This window comes from Nannospalax galili, unplaced genomic scaffold (assembly GCF_000622305.1).
Source record: "Nannospalax galili isolate Female #2095 unplaced genomic scaffold, S.galili_v1.0 scaffold17, whole genome shotgun sequence".
Classification (NCBI taxonomy): domain Eukaryota; kingdom Metazoa; phylum Chordata; class Mammalia; order Rodentia; family Spalacidae; genus Nannospalax; species Nannospalax galili.
Genome location: NW_008342276.1, coordinates 4765085 through 4785287, shown reverse-complemented (window position 1 = coordinate 4785287; position 20203 = coordinate 4765085). Strand labels below are relative to the sequence as shown.

The following is a 20203-nucleotide window of genomic DNA, read 5'->3' as shown; positions in this document are numbered from 1 at the left end:
TTTTTTGTCTTTGTTCAAAGTAAAGCGATTTTACCCATGGAACAAGGGGTTTAAACTCTCCATCTGACTTCTGTTCATTCACAAAACTCTTGATGTATAGAATATAATTACATTTTAGAGAAGTCATTTTGTCTCTAAAAAGAACTGAGCTTAGTAATATTTGTGACATTTTAATATCAACATGTTTTGAAAGAGACTGGATGAGGTGAGGTTTTAATTCTCCCAAAAGAACATAAAGTGCTTAGACCACATTTCCATTAAAAAGTGGTGGGAAAAATCTCCTCAGACAAAATTCTGCCTCTGGGCCCTAAGTTTTCTTTCCAGAATATTCAAAGGGTGGAAGATCTGTGGAAATTGAAAAGTAAAGATGCATAGATAAATAAAACCTATGTGAGGACTACCTTGCTTTTTTCCAGATGACGAATCCTCTGAGAGAGATTGATAAAACTGTGGGCCAATTAATGGACGGACTGAAGCAACTCAAGCTGCATCGCTGTGTAAATGTCATCTTTGTTGGGGACCATGGTGAGGCTGCATGTTTCCTATGCTATTAAGATAGATACATTGATGCTTCTGATGGTGTAAGAAAAGGAACACATGCTCTCAGAATCCAAGGTTCTGCTCTTAACCTTTTCTTACTTTTCTTCCGGATAAGAAAATAAATTAGGTCATGATACAAAAGTACAAGACAATGTGAGGCGATCCGGGGTCTGTTTTCATAAAAGCCAGGGACTTCTATGTCTTCCTTTGTGAGAAAGGACTTTCTACTACATGACATGGGTTCACTTACAGACATGCAGGCAGTATACTCATACACATAAAATAAAAATAATAAATAAAAATTTAAAAAAGAAAGGACTTTCTACAAAAATCTGCTTCTAATTAAAATGTTGCAGACAATCATGTGCTATTAATGACTTCCTCTGGGAATCAGGCACATCATGTATTGGTCTCCTGCTTCTGTGAATGATACCTCCAAAAGGAGCCACAGAGCTTGGATGGTTAAAATAATAACAATTCTAAATACGTTAATGCAGAGACATGGCGGTCCTGTCAAAGATGTAATATGTAGGTCAAATGGTTTTCTGGAACCCACTGAGGGAGTTCAAGTTCCAAACCAGGGCCTGCTGCCAGCCAGAAGGCCATCACTGAGAGAAAGGAGCGCTCTAGGAAGTGGCTTTCCTCTCTTCTCTGCTCTCTCTTTCTTTTTCCTTAAGAAGATGTAGCTCAGGCTGACCTCAAACCTATGATTCTCCTGCCTCAGATTCTCAAGTATAGGGATTCTAGGGATACATTGCCATGCCCACGGGAAAGGGGTTTTCCCTAACACTTCTAAAAGTAGAAAAATTCATGAACATTTTTTGAGGCAATTGAGAGTGTCTCAATCATGATATAATTGTAGAGCTAAGGGGCTTCAGAAAATATTTTAATATATTTTATTCATCCTTTGAGAATATCATATAATATATTTTGATCATATTTATCCCCACTCTCTCCCTAAGTCCTCCCAGATCCATCCCCCACTTCACTTCCCAACTTCATGCTTTCTTTGTGTTTCCACCCTGGCTTAGTTTTATTATTATTATTATTATTATTATTATTATTATTGGAAAATCTACCAAGGTCAATTTGTGCTTTTCATGTCTTTTTGGGTGTGGGGCCATCCACAGGAGTATGGCCACACTCTTCAAAACCTGATTCTCTCTTCCCTCAAACCCATCGACTATCCAAAACTCTTCAGTTAAGGATGGCAGCTGGTGAGCCCCTTCACCCTCCACGCTGGAATGTCGGCTGGTGTGATCTTGTGCAGATCCTGTCTAGACAGCCACAGGTGCTGTGAGTTCCTGAGTATAGCAGTCCTGTCAGGTTCAGAAGATGCAGCTTTGCTCCTGTCCTCCTCCACCTCATTCTCACAGTCTTCCTGCCCCTCCCTTCTGTAGTGGTCCCTGACCCTTGGGGTATGATCGACATGTCTTCTTGTGGCTGAGTACTCCATAGACACTTAATTTCTGCATTTTGACTAGTTGTGATTTTTAAATGTTTATCATTGTCCACTAAACAAAGAAACTTCTGAATGAGGTCTGGGAGCTGTGCCAATCTATAGGTAGAGAGATATGAATTTAGAAGGCAGTTTGGTACTGTGTCTATTTAGCAAAATAATAGCAGTAGGTTCACTCGGGGTCTGTGAGCTCCCCAGCAATAGGTCCTTGGTCAGACTTACAGTACTAGGCATGCATTTTCTCCTGTAGAGTGGGCCTTGAGTCCAAGGAGCAAGTTGTTGGTTGCCCTCATGGTATTTCTGCTACAATTGCACCCATACACATTTGCTACCATCCTGGTCATTGTTGTAGTTCACAGCTGAGTAAGACTGTTGATAACTTTTTCTCCCCAGCAGCCTACATAGTACCTTCTAATCTATGAAAGCTAACCTACTGGGAGGAAGTATCCTGGTCAGCACCAACTTGGTTTTCAAAGTGCAGTCTTGCTTCACAGACATGCAAACTTAGTTCTAGAGATTGCTGTCTATATTCTGAAACTATCCAAATGAAATAATGATCTCGGAATTTGGGGCTGTTGTTCTAACAGAGTTTGAAAAATGAAAATTGGTTGACTTTTTGGCAGTTCCATTAAGAACAGCTGGTGAATCTCCCTGCTTATACCTCAGCCCCTGAAACTTTCTTTCCAGAGCATTCTAGATCTGAGAAACTGAGGTTAAAATCTGTGGAAGCAAATGTGCTTTGCTGAGGGAACTAAATGATACCTTCTGAAAAATTATTTGCTTAGTGGAAAGCTGCAGATGGGATGGGGAATTGGGAACATGAGACACAGCTGATTCGATTTAAACTGTGCAGAAGTGTGGAGAACATTTGCTCACATGTTGGAGGCAGACGTCTAAGAAGTGTGTGGTCACATTGAGTCACTCTTCGAAGCAGCAGATTGAAACTTTTTCTCAATGTGAGGATTGCTAAAATGAGTGGGTCCATTCAGTTCTGGAAGGCCAGGGCACCTTCTTTTCGAAAGGTAACCTGCCTCACGTTCAAGGCCTTAATATCAGAATGAATTTCAGTGGAGCTCTGATTATACCATGACACTTAAGAGCCTTTGATGCTGTATGTCTTATGCCTCTGCAAGTATGACCTCCCTCATCTGTGGAAGGAAAACACTGGCTCCACACATTCAAAGTTGATCTGGAGGGGAGGGGGGCAATACTAGAGAAACCCTGGGCACACTTGCCTGATGGTCTTTAAGAGCAAGGGTGATTGCTCGCCTCTAGAGTGTCAGGAGTGACTGCCTTGAAGTATAACAAATAGAAGATTCTTTCCATCTTTCATTCACGTGTAGTTGGAGGTTTTTGCCTTCCTGGCCTAACACTGTACTAAAATATAGTAGCTGTTTATTAATTTAACTTTTCATCCCGAGAATTTCCATGTTAAAAAGAAGATGTATAATGATCATGCTATGTCAGACTGGGTTTTTCTCTATTTTCATTCCAATTTATATTTAAGAAAAAAAGGAGGGCCATTGAGATGGCTCAGTGGCTAAAAGCATTTGCCACATGAACCTGGTTATCTGAGTTTGATTCCGGGAACCCAGGTAAAGGTAGGAGAGAACTGACTCCACAAAGTTGTCCTCTGAACTCCACAGGCCCTCTGGCATGCCTCCACACCCTCTACCCTACCATCACACACACACAATAATAGTGAATAAAATTTGAAAAATAACAAAAGAAGGAAATTGATCTGGTATCCCAGAAAGTGATAATTTGAGTTTTACCATACTTGGGCTACTCTGGATTACATTTCTTTAGTTTAAAAATATTGCAGCATCCTTTACAGAATCACTTATTTTCCTTCTTAGAAAATATTCATGTGCTAGATTGTGCAAAGTGACTCAGTAGTCTCCTGTGATCCAAGAGGACTAGGTTCTGAGATTCCGAGTGGGTGACTGAGACTGCAGATGGCACTGAACCCCATATGTTTTATTTATTTGTTTTTATATATACTCACAATTATGATAAAGTATAATTTATAAATTAGGCACAGTAAGAAATTAATAACAACATGATAAAATACATGTGATGGTTTGAATGAAAATGTCCCCCATAGGCTCCAAGTATTTGGACATTTTGTCCTCAGATGATGGCACTGTTTTGGGAGGTCTTAGAAGGTGTGGCTATCCTGGAGGAAGCACGCCACTGGGGGTGGGCTTAGAGAGTTCTTAAGCCTTGCTGGATCTCCAGTTGCTCTCTTGCTTCCCGTGCCTGCGTGATGATGTGAGAGCTTAGCTTCCGCTCCTCCTCCAGCCACCTCTGCCACCATGCCTCCCTGCCAGGATGGACTATAATTCCCCTGAAACCGTAAGCTCAAATAAATTTTTCCTTCTATAAACTGCTTTGGTCAGTGTTTCTATCACAGCAACAGAAAGGTGACTAATATAATATATCACTTAGGGGAACATTTTATAATAAAAGTAAGGTGAATATGGTTTCTCAGTTACCATGGGGTGGGTGGTGTATACTGTGTGGATATACTAAACAAATGGGTGAACAATGTCTTAGGCAAAACAGAACAGGATAGTATAAAATTTCATCATGCTATTTAGAATGGCAATTTAAAACATATGGATTGTTTCTTTTTTTTTTGAATTTTCTGTTAATATTTTTGGATTGTTATTTGCTAGAGGTAACTAACTGCAGAAAGTAAACCATAGATGCAGGAGAACTTGTGTGTAGTAAACCTTCGTGGCTCATAATTCTGTGTCATCTTGTAAATTCCAGAAGTGACAATAAAGGTCTCTGCGAGCTGCCAGAGTCTATGATTTCAAGATTTGAATTAATTTTTGTTTTTATTAGCTTTTGAAATATTGATCAAGAACTCTCCCCTGCTAGAAGGCAGGAAACAAATTTTAGGGTAGGAGAAGAATGTTGGTTGGTTAAAAGAAATCACCCAACTCGACTTTTTCTGTTTGGAGGTTGCTAGCTCTCAGTTCTGATTACATTGTTTACACCTTATTTTGAACACTATTTTGTTTTTCAGTTTGGGTGGTCATTTGAGCTGACTTTTTCCCCCATCATCCTTTGCAGTCAATATTGTTTTGTCAGTAACATCCAAGGCCATCAGTAGAGACAGAGTGAGCACTGGTATGTCTTCAAGATAGGAGATATATTAGAGAGAAAGAGAGCAGGAAGTAAAAACAGCATTTTAAAAAGATTTATTTTACTATTTTTAAATTTTGTGTAGGTGTGAGAATATGTGTAGGTGCCTCTAGAGGCTGGAGGCATGGGATTGCCTTGGAGCTGGAGTTATAAGTGGATGCTGGGAACCGAACTCTGGTCCTCTGGAAGAGCAGTACCTGCTCTTAACCTATCTCTCCAGCCCCAGAAATGAGATTTTGTAAAAGGGATGAAGTGCATGTTGCAGTTATTTATCCCACCCTTCTGGGAAGAGACTGAGGATGTTTTTTGAAGAATAAATCTTTTTCATAATGGCTGTAGTTTGTTTTTCAAACATAGTTTCTTTTTTCATGCATTTATTTGTGTGTATGTGAGGCATGCATATATAGGTCAGAGGACAATTTTCAGGAGGCAGCTCTCTCCATCCATCTATGCAGATTCCAGAGATTGAATTCAGGTTGTCAGGTTTGGGGACAAGCGCCCTTACCCACTGAATCATCTAGCCAGCCCTCAAATATGGCTTTTATCTTGCTGTTCTTGCTGAATAACTCATAATGAAAATTGAGATGATTCATGTTTACCATACTGCATGTGAGATGACACGGCTAAATGAAAGACTGTATAGAAGTATTAAAAATTTAATCTTAAATTAGGAAATCACAAAAGTGAAGGTCCCTTTCATTAAATTGCTAAAATCTAATTAAAGAGATGCTAGGATACCATTTTTGGTGTCAGTATGAATGTTTTAGGATTTTACTTTTTAAAAATTTTTCTAAACTTTATTTTTATTTTATGTGCGTGAGTGTTTTGCCTCCATGCATGTAAGTGTACCATGTACATGCAAACTTACAGGGGCCAGAAGAGGGCTTCACATCCCCTGGAACTGGAGTTAAGGACAGTTGTTAGCCACCATGTTTGTGCTGGAAAGTTAACCCAAGTCCTCTGGAAGGCAGCCAGTATTCTTAACCGTTAAGCCGTCTCTCCAGCATCAGGATTTTAATTTTAATATTTCCTGACAATATCTGTGTGTGTTTCCCCTTCTCCGTAGGAATGGAAGATGTAACATGTGACAGAACTGAGTTCCTGAGCAACTACCTGACTAATGTGGATGATATCACTTTAGTGCCTGGAACGCTAGGAAGAATTCGATCCAAATTTAGCAATAATCCTAAATGTAAGTTGGTTCTTTTAAAATATTAAGTGGTTCAGCTAATGATTCAATGAAAGAAGTAAGAATATTTGCACACACAAAAAAAATCCTACTAGAGACTCAGTTTTCTTATCTGAGAAACAAGGATGACAAAAGACTGGCTATCTCAGAGAGCTATTTTGGAAATAAACTGTATGTATTGTTTACAGTGGTTCCTGGCATAGAGTAGCACGAAGCAAACATTCGCTCTTGTTTTTATCACGAGCGTTTAATTTGAAGCATGTTTACAATCATGAACTACTGTTTATAAAGGAGGACTTTTTCAACATCAGGGTCAGGCTGGTCCCTTTGGTGAAGCTAGAGTCTCACACAGGTCTTACAGAATTACCCTTGTACCCTCCAAGTTCCAAGTGCCTTGTTTAAGGGGGCTCTTTCTCTTTGTGAGGGTATAAAGACCTTAGAGATTGTCAACTTTTCTGAAAGAGTCAAAATTTAAAAAGGAACTAGAAAAATTTTGAGTCTGGCTTTTTCAAATTCAGCATGCTCAAGTTATAAGATGTCATTGACATGAACCTCTTGTTGGTGCTGTCATCTAGACTTTGAAAAGTACATAGTTTCTCTTTTGAATTCAATGTACATGTTCATGCATATGGTATTATGTTACATGAGGACATTTTCATGTAAGTATATGTCGTATGCATAGTTTTACTTTCTATGTGCTACATTAAAAATGAAATGAATCCCTTCAAGAAGTTTCAACCTTCTGAATTCTAACCCTTAACACCAAACTCAGAACTTTGGAAATTTAACTTTTTCCTCAGTTATGTTCCCGAATCAACACAAATGGGACACGTTCCAAGGTCAATATTGTGAAATCAACAAAATATTGGTGTTTCCTCCTTTTTCCTATGTCCTCTCCTGTCCTTTGTGGCTTCATACCTTTGCTCCCTTGGGCTGGATGTGTCTTTATAAATGGCACCTCTTTATCTTAGCATTTGCCTTTGTAGGCTTATGCAAGAATTCACTTATTTATCTTTTATTTCAAATGTACTTCTGACATCAGTAAATGTAACGGGGAAACTGAAGAAAAGCAAAGTTTTGTTGGGGTGGGTCTGTGAAATCATAACCACAATAATGAGGTGCTTTGTGCTTTACGTTCATTTTAGAAGAGGCAGTGGAGTGGGCAGGGAAGGCTACAAATGGTGGCTGCATGCTTCTGGTCACATCCCAGCTCTGACAGGTTCTCATCAAGAAGCTGGACAAATTGCTCCAACACACAGTTGCCCCATGTACAGGTTGTGGGGGGAAGACAAATGAGAGATTATGTAAACATGATTTAGATTATGTTTAGACTATAGTCAAAGCTGTATGTCGACGATGACAATGATGTTTTGGTTTTATGATGATTTTAGCCAAATATGCATGCAGTCTTATTTGATCATTCCAATAGCTCTATGTGATCTGTATTACTAGTCTCTATAGAAAGTAGAAGTTAAGGGCCAGATGGGGGTTGAAGAAGCTGGTAGAACAGGTGACAGGAAGTAGCAGAGCTGGGATTTGAACCCTGATTTACTGATTTTAAAACTTTTTCAAATTACATTTATTTATTGTGTTTGTGTGCCACAGAGTCCATCGGGTGTCACCAACCGTAGGTGAAGGTTAGAGGACACTTTGTGAAAGTCAGTTTTTTCTCCTTATACCATGTAGGCCCTAGGAATGAAACTCAGGTTGTCAGACTTGGTGACAAGTACCTTGATACTCTGAACCATGTGGTTGGCCCCAATTTGCTGATTCTTTTTCACTGTTTCCTCATTCAAAGTGGGTCTGGTAGCATGAAATGATGAGAATTTCAGACTTGAAGGACTGGTGTCTCAAACAGATGCATTAGATATTTCCTAGGAATTCTGTGGGATGTAGCTGATGAGATTGCCCCAGGCTGTTTATTTCTCTAAATGATCAAAGGACATGACCTTACTCTATTTGATCCTTTTTGAAGACCATGATTCATGAGACTAAAGAATATAGAGGTCCAGTGTGTGGTTTTCTTAGCGGGATTGCATGGGGTTCCCCAGAAAGTACGCACTCTCGCCTTCAAAAACTACTTGTCTGAGTGAGAATTCTAATAGCTCCTGCCTGCCAGCATTGTTTTGAATGACCAGAGAGAAGACAGCACACAGCATGGATTCAATTTGGGCTCATCTTTGTTGTTATCATTATCACTTACTTACTTTCCATTAAATGAAACTATTAAAACTTAACTTCAACTTGAGTAGAATGAAATTTGTATTTTAGCTTTGGATTCCAGAGCTTTAGAACCAAGTTTCTAAAGAAAAGTTTTTGGTGTGCGTATGTGTATACTCTAAAGCAACCTGCTTTTTCCACAAATGTAAACAAATGTTTATTAGTGTTTATGAATAGATATTTATTGAGTGTTTACTACTCACCAAGCCCTGGGGATTACAACAGCAAATGATGTAGACAGGGCCCACCCCACTCAAGGTTCTGTCCCGGGAGGACTGCACTGGGACCCTGGTGTTTCTTCTGAATGCTGCTTTCCTTTTCTGCTGACTCTATAATGACATACTGAAGCAATTTTTTTTCTTTGAAAACAAAACAAAATACAACTTACAATCTCCTCTTTCTCCCCACAGTTCCCTCAAAGGGGGACCTTGAGACAATATGATCCTGTGTCTACACAGCCATCATTTGTACAGTTTGCTTTATGCTAGTTCGGAGTGTTGACTGAAATAGCATTTGTCTGCTGGTAGTAAAAAACAAAGCAATACACACATGTGAGCTTGTGGCTGGAAAGGAAGGTTCACCTAGATGATTAGTGATAGCACCAGAAAGAAACAAACTTGCTTTAAAAGCATAGCAGTGCGTTAGCAGACTCATCTTACTGTGGATGGTGACTTGTTTCAAAGAATTGTAAATAAGTGAAAAGCTATAGCAAAAGACACCCCCCCCCTGCCAGGTGATGAGTTTAGTTCCTGACATCAGATTACAAATAAACTCAAGTCCATGCTCCACAGGAATCCTTTGGGACAACTTGAGACAAGTTACTAAGCAGTAAGTATCTTGGTGCTATGGGAGGAAGAATTTCCTTTCAGAAGAGGAGCCTGAATCCTGCAGGGCAGTTTGTTCTACTTATTTGGTTGACTCTCCATTACTGAAATACTAAACACTGACACCCAATTAAATATGTGCCTAAGACAACACATTAAATGAGTGGAAGAATTAAGTCTCTTGTTGCAAAAATCACTTCTGTCTGTGGTTATCGTCATGTGTTTTGAAATCTTTCTCCCTCTCTCTACACAGATGACCCTAAAGCCATTATTGCTAATCTCACGGTAAGTGTTGCAAGCCATCAGGTCCCTGCCCTCAATGCAGCTTCCACATGCTCACCTCCCCGTGTTTGCCTTCCCTGTGGGCAGTTAGGAACATTTTTCTCGCAGATCTGTCATCTTGTATATTTGTTTCCCCATAGAGCTTTCAAAACTTCTGGCCTATGGTCAACTGTAGACTCCCCGATGATCTTGGCAATGATACAAATTGAGATTATGTTCCATCCATTAAGCTGAGCAGTATTCATTCAAGATTAATCAACTCTTTACTTTCTCTGAAGCAGATCTGTCCACCACCTTCAGCTTCTCCCATCCAGCATCCAGACTTCAAAGCACTTGAGTATATCACCAGACAGACCTGCATATATCCGCCCTTCTCTTTTCTCCCCATCTCCCACCCTTTGACTTGAAGCAGTTGGGGAAAACCTTGCATTTTGAACTGCTCTCTGTCACGGACTTGAGTGAGGAATTTATCTTAAAATGTCCACCTCTGATGGCCTACAACTCATTTCCAAAGCTACCTAACTCCTTTAGAACCTATTTGTTTTCAGAAGGCATTATTTAATAGGTTAGCAAATTCCATTTATTCACGAATTGGGCTTAACACTGCCTTGAACTTTCAAGGGACAGACTGTGTAGGACTTTTTAAAAAATTCCTCCAAAAGACCAATATTTATTTGTATTTCAGTGTAAAAAGCCAGATCAGCACTTTAAGCCTTATATGAAACAGCACCTTCCCAAACGTTTGCACTATGCTAACAACAGGAGAATCGAAGATATCCATTTATTGGTGGACCGCAGATGGCATGTTGCAAGGTAACTTGGAGATACTGTCTCTGTTGTCTTTACAACCACCTCTTTAGTACCTGGAAATTCTATAAGGTTCTTGGTCAGCATTAAGAGAAATCATGCCTGGAAACCTCACCATTTGCAATGATTTTTGTGGACTGGATAAGCAATGACTATGGAGGAAGCAGATCTCTAGTTCTGGGTCTTTTTAGGTTCTTGGTACATCTCTGAGCATGTGTTTTATTTCTGAAGACATTCCAGCCTCTATTTTTATCACTTGAGCAGGTCAAGCTATAACTGTAATCTTGTTCGAGCACACTGGGCCAGCGTGGACTTGATTGACATGATTGTCTGTATCAGTGTTTGTAGAAGGTTTCAGGGACTGTTAACACTTAAACTTCTGTTACTGTGGCCATGTCTATATTATTCAAAGCATAACTGATGCTCACGATTTTTTGAACTATAGAAGACTCCCCTACATTAAAGAGACTCACTTTTGCTTTGGAATCTGCTGTAGAACATGTCTTGGGGGCTGTGCCGCTTTTGAAAGACTAAATCACTAAAGATTTAATCATTTTCTTTTTTTTTAAGATCTATTTTTATTTATGTGTGTGTGTGTGTGTGTGTGTGTGTGTGTGTATGCCACATATGTGTGAGTGCCCACGAAAGTCAAAAGAGAACATAGGAGCCGCTGGAGCTGTAGTTACAGGTGGTTGTGAGCTGTCTGATGTGGGTGCTTGGAGCTAAACTCAGGTCCTCTGGAGGAACAGCAAGTGAGCTGAGCTACTTCTTCAGCCCTAGATTTCATAATTTTCCTTTTTTCCTTCCTTCCTTCCTTCCTTCCTTCCTTCCTTCCTTCCTTCCTTCCTTTCTTTCTTTCTTTCTTTCTTTTTTCTTCGTCTTTTTGAGACAGGGTCTTCCTATAGTCCCAGCTGTCCGGGAACTCACTATGTAGACCAGGCTGGCCTTGAACTCACAGAGATATGCCTGCCTCTGCTTCCCGAGTGCTGGGATTAAAGGCGTGCACCACTATACCCGGCTAGATTTAATCATTTTCATACAGGCCCTAAGGTGATGTGTTCTACTCACTCCTACTCCAGCTTTTCCTTAAAACAAGTGTGATAAATATGCTTGTAACAGTGACTGAGTAACTAACTATGGCATGTATTTTAGCTAGGCAATAGTTTATAGCATAGGAAGATGATGAGAAATACTAGTCTTCTAGGAATTTTGTAACAATAAGAAACATTAGACATGTGTGAGGTGTAAATATTCTAACTTTAAAGGGTTCAAGTAGAGTTAGATATGTGGGATTGTGAAAACAGGTACATTAAGGCTAGAAGTGATTAGAACCATGTAGGATAGATAGGAATCACATAGAGACATTGCAGAGATATGGCTAACATAGCTTGGCTGATGCCATCCTCTGCAGGACCTTTAGTCTGTGGTACCTTGGCATACAGAGGGAAGTTGATGCAATTGGCCAGTAGTTATGAAGAAAGTTTGAGTTGAGCAGAAATTAAGTGAAAGATGACAACAGTTGATCAAATTAATGTGGATCAAAGCCAGGCAATAAATCTTTTAAATTAACTCTTGCACTATTGATTTATTGTACACACGTGTATTATACACACATGCCCAAAGTTATTCTTGAGTGGAAACTCACTCATTAGATTTTTTCCCCCAAGCACTGTGTTTTACTGATATGCCCCCTACATGCACATATATAATGTTTATATTAATAGACATCAACTTTTTGGAGGGGGGAAGAAAGCCATAAAACCTCTAGGTCACAAAAGGTTAATGATCTTAATGTCTTGAAAGGAATGTTTCTATTTCTTGTTTGTAAATAGAGATGTTGTCTGGCAAGGCCAGGCTTTTACTAGCTATGACATGGTTGGTGTTAGGTTGACCACTGCATTGATTCTGGGTGTATTATATTTATAGACAAGTTTGCATACAAACGCTTCTATAGAATATAGATCTCCATGAATTGATTCGACATCATGTATCTGAAAATGCCTGGACGGAGCCTGGGGAGGGTAAAGGGAAGTAGGAAGACATGGTACCAGTGTCTGGAATCTTACAGTCTTGGAGTCAGTGGAGCACGTAGCAGGGAGAGTATTGTCTGCAACAAATGTCCTGCTCAGTGTAAGCAGAAGGCACAAAGAGGGCACCCTGACTTCTTTTCAAAACTTCCTATTTGTCCTGGGGTGATTGTCAAAGCAGTGACACTTGGAGACACCAACAGAAGGGGCTTGTTATCTGTTATGGCCGTGGGAGTGATGCAATTAAAATAGACAACAGGCCTTCAGAAGCCCCTTCTTAGGAATCCTCTGTGCTTTGAAACTGGCTTTTTATCATTGTGATTTGAGAAGGAACTCTTACTGATCACAAAATTATTTCAATGTAGGAAACCTTTGGATGTTTATAAGAAGCCATCAGGAAAATGTTTTTTCCAGGGGGACCATGGCTTTGATAACAAGGTCAACAGCATGCAGGTGTGTTCACAAATCCAAACTTAAGCTGTAATTTTGTGGTTCTCGGGAGGGAAGGGTGGGGTGAGTGAAGCTGATGGTTTTCAGACATGAGAGGAAGGTCTGCAAGTGGCTGTCAGGAATGTTAACTGTGTCTCTTTTCTTTTCTTTTGGAAGACGGTTTTTGTAGGTTATGGCCCAACATTTAAGTACAGGACTAAAGTACCTCCATTTGAAAACATTGAACTTTACAATGTTATGTGCGGTAAGTCACTTGTTCAATCAAAACTGATGGAACGATATTCAGTCAGTGAACTTCCTCACTGTTAGAGAAAGAAACCCGATGTCTATGTCTAAGACCTTCTCTCCCTGCAAAAAAGTATTGTAACTTGCCTAATGGTTCAAAGGACAGAATGCCACCCCTTTCTAAGGCTTCTTTGTGTCCCTTCAACAGTTGACTAATAGGGAGTTTTCATAGTGTTGCTGTTGGCAGCCTTTGGTTGATCCAACATAACATTACAGTTTGACACCGTTGGTCAGAGACCTGATGAAGCAAGAGTTCCACGCAGAACTTTCTCCCACCTCTCTCTCATGTTGCAGTCCAGTGAAAAACTTTGCCAGCTTGCACCCCAGCCAGCTATTTATGTGCTCCTAATTATTTTTCTTCCTTGAGCTTCTCGTTGCTGAATGAGGACAACTTTTCCTATTTAGCAAGGGAGTGCCAGTCTGGTGGTTAGAGGGGGAGTCTACAAGTCGGGTCTCCTGGGTTCTTTTCCCAGCTTGGCCACTAGCTCTCCACTGTCCTGCCTCTCAGCTTAGGCAAGTCACTGTATGCCCACTTGGCAACCATTCACTTTGCTATGAAATCAGCCTGTTCATCTCTCAGTGGCCACCGAGGCACATGGCCAAAGCCTCCTCTTGTCCCCACACTTTTGTGGAGTGCATTAGAGGCCAGGCTATGGTTATTTATTGATTATAAGTCTTATTTCAAAATTTGGGTTTAAGAAGTCTCAGAGAAGGGCAGGAAGGCAATGATACTGACACAAATAGTTCCTGAGTTATAACTGTCACCTCAAGGCAATAGCAGAATAAGCTCTATTCCTCCACTCTGAGTTTCTGGGAATGTCTGTCTCTACTCATGGTCAGAAAAGAACAGTGCTCTTTTAGGAGGTGGTGGCAAAGCATCATAAGGTCAGAATCGTCCAGAAGATACAAAGGGAATGCGTAACATGTACATTGAGTTTTATCCAATTGTGATTTGTGTCCAACTTTAAGAGACTCTTGGAAGGTGAAAGGGTTTGATTCTTACCATATCTTGGCAAGGAACATATAAGAAACATCTGCATTCTTTTCTTTCTTTTCATCAGATCTCCTAGGATTGAAACCAGCTCCTAATAACGGCACTCATGGAAGTTTGAATCACCTATTGCGTACAAATACCTTTAGGCCAACCGTGCCAGAGGAAGTCACCAGACCCAGTTACCCAGGGATTATGTACCTCCAGTCTGATTTTGATCTGGGCTGCACATGTGATGATAAGGTAGAACCAAAGGTAGAAATAATCTTTATGTTTGTCACGTAGAAGTTTGTTGGGTGTATAACAGCGTTGTCCAGTAGAACTTTCTGTGATAGTGGAAATGATTTCTAACTCTGCTGTCCAAAGTAGAGTCAGTGGCTGATACGACAAAGGGACTAAAATGTTTATCTAATTGTTTTAAATTTAAATTTAGTAAGCCATGTGTGGGCCACAACAGGTGTGGAGAGTGAAAGGCAAAATGGCTGCTCTGTGGATTCGCAGTCCCAATCATTCTCTTTTAAAAATCATGCATTATCAATTATTCATGGTCTTGAGAGATAACAGGTGGCTATGCCAAAATGGCTCTGAAAGGCACTTTAAAAAAAAAAATCACACTTAATGAGAGAATTGTTTGCAAAAGCTGGGAAGGGTGGATGGAAGTCAATGCTCTGGGGTTAGCAGAATACCTTGTAAAGCCTGAAAAGTCAAGCCAGAGAGAAAGTTACTAGGGGGGGAGAAAAGGGGGAGAGGGAGAGGGAGACCATTGTGTTTGGTAGATGAATACAGTCCAAACTCTGTGACTTGGTAGGCTAATACCCTTGTCTCTCTCACCTCTATTCCACTATGTCTCCCATTGGTGAAGCCTAACAGGAAGCCAGAGGGCAAGTTTATTCGTACTGTTCCCAGAGCTCAGCTTCCTAGGACACAGAACAGGGTGGGGAAGGTACAGCATGGATGGATGTTGTCGCAAACATACACAACCCACTGTAACCTTTTGGGACAGTTTTTGAATATCAAACACACAAAAGTATGAAGCAATAATTTGCTTATTCAATTTTTATATTGAGATTTTTTATAGCTGCCAACCAGTGCTTCTATTAGCAGAAATTAGCCAATGTTTCTGCAGTGAGTTGGTATGATGCCAGCCCAGAGCAAGGATATACTATATGACATTTAATTATAACTAAAATGTGAACTTTCTATTAGGCCTCAGAAAAATGGACAATAATTCCCCTGCTGCCAAGTCTCCTTCCCTTACCACCATTTCCCTCCCAGAATTCCTGTGGGCCCAGAAGCCACAGATTGGGAGACTCTAGACTAAGTGCAGTTCATTTCACTCTTCCTCCTGCACCCATATTTATCTCTTTCCTCTCTTTTGCTTGACAAAGCCTAGGAAGACTAATGAGTTAAAGGCAGGCAATGCTCAGAGCTCCGCTGGAGGTATCTGGCTGCCAAATTCAATAGGAAGTTCTTTTGTCAAGTGGACGCCAAATATAATTTTAGAAGAATCTATATAAATCCTGTCTTTATTTTCTTAAAACAAAAACCTTTTACTTCTAAGCAGAATTAATTGGGCTCCTAGAAGTGTGTGTGGGTCTCAGGTCTGGCGCTGTATTTTTACTTTCCTTATACATAGCTCTTAAATAATATATGGACTATCTTTAACATGTCTCCAAAATTACCTATGATGCAATTTTGCATAATTTAAATTTTTATGTGGATGCTATTCTAGTTTCTGAACCCTGTAATTATTTGATTCTCCATTGTTTCTGATATACATTTATGTATATTAGTACATGAACTTTTAGTTCACTTACTTTTAATGCTAGTAGTTACATTTAACATATAAATAGACCATATTGTTTTTATTTATTTTACTTGGTAATTTTCAAACATTAGCTCTTACAAACAGTTATTCAAGAGACATTGGTGTAAATGGGGTTTCCTACTCAGATGCTTGAGGGTCTTCAGGACATATAGTGGTGCCTAGAGTTGTTGAGCAATGGCTTTTCAGAGTTGCTCTGTCATTACTTTCCAAAATTATTGAGTCATTATTTTTTAGCTTTGGAGAAAGAAATTTCATACACTGGTTTGGAGAGTCATTTTGGCGTACTCAGGGATTAATCTGAAATTCTCAGGCACTACAGTAGCTAATTTACAGGTATGTGCCCAAATAGTCATTATTGTCAACCTGGGGAGTTACTGTGATTATGCATGACTTTAAGGGAAGGAAACAGAGCCATGGAGAGATTAACGAATGTACCAGAGGTAGAGCTTAGAATGCTACATTGAGATAAAATAGCAGTTCCCCAGAAGAACTTACCAAAGTGAAAGACTTCAGAATTTTCTTTAGAATTTAGTAAGACACTAAATACAAAGAAGGGTAGAGGAAAAAAAGGGCTGGAGAGACGGCTGAGCAGTTAAGAGCACTAACTTCTCTTGCAGAGGACCCGGGTTCGATTCCCAGTACCCACATGGTGGCTATGAGCTGTCCTTAACTCTAGTTCCAGGGGAATCCGAAGCCCTCTTCTGACCTCTGTAGCATTGCATGACACGGGTGCGCTCACATACATGCAGACAACACACTCATACACATAAAATAAAAATAATAAATAAAATATTTTTTAAAAAACACACTTCTGATTTGCTTTCTTTTTTTCTTCCTGGTTGTTACATTTGAAGAACAAATTGGATGAACTCAATAAACGCCTTCATACCAAAGATTCTACAGAAGGTAAGGGCTATTTCAAAAACTAGTGAGATGTTTTTACTTCTAGTTTTTAAAAACCAAAAACTTCTTTTTCACTTCATAGGGTCAGCCCAACATTTCTAAACAATTTTTATTTATATTGCAAAGTGATTTTTATATCTATTTGGCAAAGGATATTGATTAATTATATGAATACAAGATGTCAGTTGTATAATGGGAAAATTTTATTAGTTTTTTTCATTTTTTTAAATAGCTTTAAACTCTGAAAAAGACACAAATCCATTGGTTATCTGATGGGTCATAAGTTAAGGTGCTAATGGGAGCTTAGGTAAAGGGAATTGTAGTTACAGTGATAAATATTAGCTGCTAGTTCTTATTTCAAAACTCAGTTGTCTGAAGAATCAGTGCATATGTTGTAATGGAGAGTGATGCCCAGAAGAAATCAGAACTCCCTCTTCACACACAGAATCATCTTGAGCCCTGACTTGTTTCCCTCTATTTTACAAACAAAAATAACAAGCATGTGTTAGTTAAATTTTGGGATCTTATGGTATGGTAACACCACCACTACCACCACCAACAAAACCATCACAAAACAAACAAAAAGAACAGCCCGAGAATCTTAGTGATTTCTACCAGGAAAGAATGACACACATCTTGCTTACATTTAGTGTGCTGAATGTAGGCTCTGTGAGCCCTGCAACACTTAATGTGAAATCTAGGTGCAAGAGTCTCCCCTGTCTTGGACATGCCATGCTTATGGTAGCATGCAGAACTGAGTACTGGAACTGGGAAGTTCTGCTTTGATCAAGTGATATGCCACTTCTACTCAGAGTTCATTAGGCAAGGCCAAACACATGATACCAAGGCTCTAGACAAGTTTATTCCTTCCTTGTCCTATAAGTTACATGGCCATAGGTTAGGACATAAAATAATCAGGAACAATAATAGACTCTATCATGTAAATTCTTCTGTCTGATTTTGAATTCTAGAAGACTAAAAGAAAAGAGGAGAGAGTGGAGAGATTGCTCTACTACAGTAGATAGGATAGCTTTCTGAGACAGCAAGGGAATGCATTCAAGAAGCAGACAGAACCTGAGCACAGCAGTTGCATATCTTATAGTAAAGATGCTCAGAGTCAAATCCTCCCAAGGCCATCACTTGAGCTATGAGCTTCCATATGGTCCTGTTTACCATGTGTGCTTTCCAATCTGATTAAGCAGAGGTTGAGGAAAGCAGCTGCAGATTTTATTTACTTGACTTGTTTCCCCTTTCTACAAAAGATCTTCATCTTCCTTTTTCTTCCTTTTCTGCATCACCACCCACCCCCTTTCCCTTTGATCATAGAACACACAGTCTCTTTGGCATGTATTTGGATAGTGTAGTTTTACAGATAAGACTTTGTTGGTGCAAGCTCTACATATCCCCCACAAACTCTACAAGTGATTTGAAAGTTTGGCATCTAACCTCTAGCATACTGTAGTGTCATTATAGGCTTTTAAAAAAGGGATGCAAGCTGCCAGGGGCAAGGGTTAGGGAGTCTCATGATTCCAAAAGCCACTCACCAAACCAAAGCAATAGTTCTGAGATGGTCCTCCTCTTAAAGTCACTGCTGGATTGTTCATGATGATAACTTTCTGATGTTTTTTGCTGATTCAAACTCTGGGTGTTCTTGGTCCTAAAATATTTTCATAAAAAAGCTTCTGCATTTAGTTTGTCGGTGGTGGCCTTGAGCTCTCATGACAAAGTCGGCCCCATAACCCAGCACAAGCACAGGCAGTGGTATCAGACCTCCAAGCATGATAATAAGAGGCATTGTCTTGGTGAATTTGTGACTGTCAGGGCTAGAAGAGTCTAGGTCAGTGATGGTGGTTTTATGCCATTTGGCTCAGAGTTGAACATAAGTATCTTATATGTATCACCGAAGGACTGTTTTCTATCACAGAGTTTACGGTTTGTGTGTTTTTGCGGAGACAAACCATATGTACTCATTTGTCTTTTGTTGAGTGCTTAGCTAGAGTTGGCTCTGGCTTCTCTAAGACAGCCATAACACGGGTAGTTTTTTAACCTATGGCTTCAAAATGACAGCATAACATATTAGGGTGAAATCATGGCATCTAGATTACTTAATTTGGGTCATTGTGAAGAACGCCTGTCAGATGCAGTTTAAGGTAGGAAAGATGTATTCTGGCTCATGGTTTCAGATTTCAGTCCATCATGGTGGAGAAGGTGTGGCAGGACAGCTTAGTTCATGGCAGACTTGCTGTGTGATGAAAAGTCATTTTCTTGTGACACTGAGTCAGTGGCTGAAGGAATGGATGACATGGGAGATTTAGACCCTCTCTTCATGGGCAATTCTGAATAATAATACAAAGAGGAATAATTACAGTATTTGCTTTTCCCTTAGTCTTTTTCTGTGTCTATATTGCTACAAAATGTTTTTCATTTTTTAATTCTAGCATTGCCATCTTTGAATGAAAACAACCTAAAGTCATCTCAATACCTGTGCATGTACACTACTTTATACACGAGAGGAATTTAATTTAGATAGTAAAAAAATGACTCAGTAATTAGTTTTTTAATATTTTTTTTTAATTTTATGTGTATGAATATTGTCTGCATGTATGTAGATGCACCTGTGTGGTGCAATGCCCACAGAGGTCAGAAGAGGGCATTGGATTCCCCTGGAACTGGAGTTATGGACTATTGTTAGCCACCATGTGGGTGCTGGGAATCAAACCTGATCCCCTGCAAGAGCAGTCAGTGCTCTTAACCACTGAACCATCTCTCCAGCCCCAACTCAGAAATTCTTGCTAACTTTAAAGAAGAGTCTTGAATATTGTCAGGAAATTTCTGAAAGTTTGAATCCTGAAATGCTTCTCATTTTTGTTTTTTTTTGGAAGATGTTTGTTTTCCTAAAAAAGGGGAGACAATACCTTTTTTTTTGTATAGATGTCTCTATGTGTTTTGGAAAACACTTGGAAAGTTATCAATACATACTATAATTGTTTGTGATTTATAGTAGGATTCAAGATGCTGATGATAAATACTACATTTTAATAACCCTTACCTATCAGTATTCTTCGCTGAAATCAAAGTAGAGCTTGGACCCTTTACTAAACCACTACACCTGTAACCATAGCTGCTTTGGGTAAAGACTGAACTTGGTGCTTTACAGCTTTTGTTGCTCCCCAAATGTAACATTTTTTAAGAGATTGAAGGCATTAGGGGGGTTAAGTTGTAGAGTTACAGAGCTAAAAAGA

At 39.6% G+C, this 20203-nt stretch overlaps 1 protein-coding gene across 6 annotated transcripts in view; it reads left to right on the top strand.

Moving 5' to 3' along the window:
• Enpp2 (ectonucleotide pyrophosphatase/phosphodiesterase 2) overlaps positions 1-20203 on the top strand; it is a 123675-nt gene that overhangs the window by 83754 nt on the left and 19718 nt on the right. For 4 of the 6 annotated variants that reach the window (XM_008837972.3, XM_008837976.3, XM_008837977.1 and 1 more), the window contains exons 12-19: positions 417-525; positions 6222-6347; positions 9642-9673; positions 10356-10483; positions 12870-12957; positions 13111-13198; positions 14301-14485; positions 16913-16964. In XM_008837972.3, coding sequence (XP_008836194.1) covers positions 417-525; positions 6222-6347; positions 9642-9673; positions 10356-10483; positions 12870-12957; positions 13111-13198; positions 14301-14485; positions 16913-16964 — 808 coding nt within the window. The remainder of the gene's footprint in view (positions 1-416; positions 526-6221; positions 6348-9641; positions 9674-10355; positions 10484-12869; positions 12958-13110; positions 13199-14300; positions 14486-16912; positions 16965-20203) is intronic. The other 2 variants (XM_008837974.3, XM_008837978.3) reach the window with 1 other exon arrangement.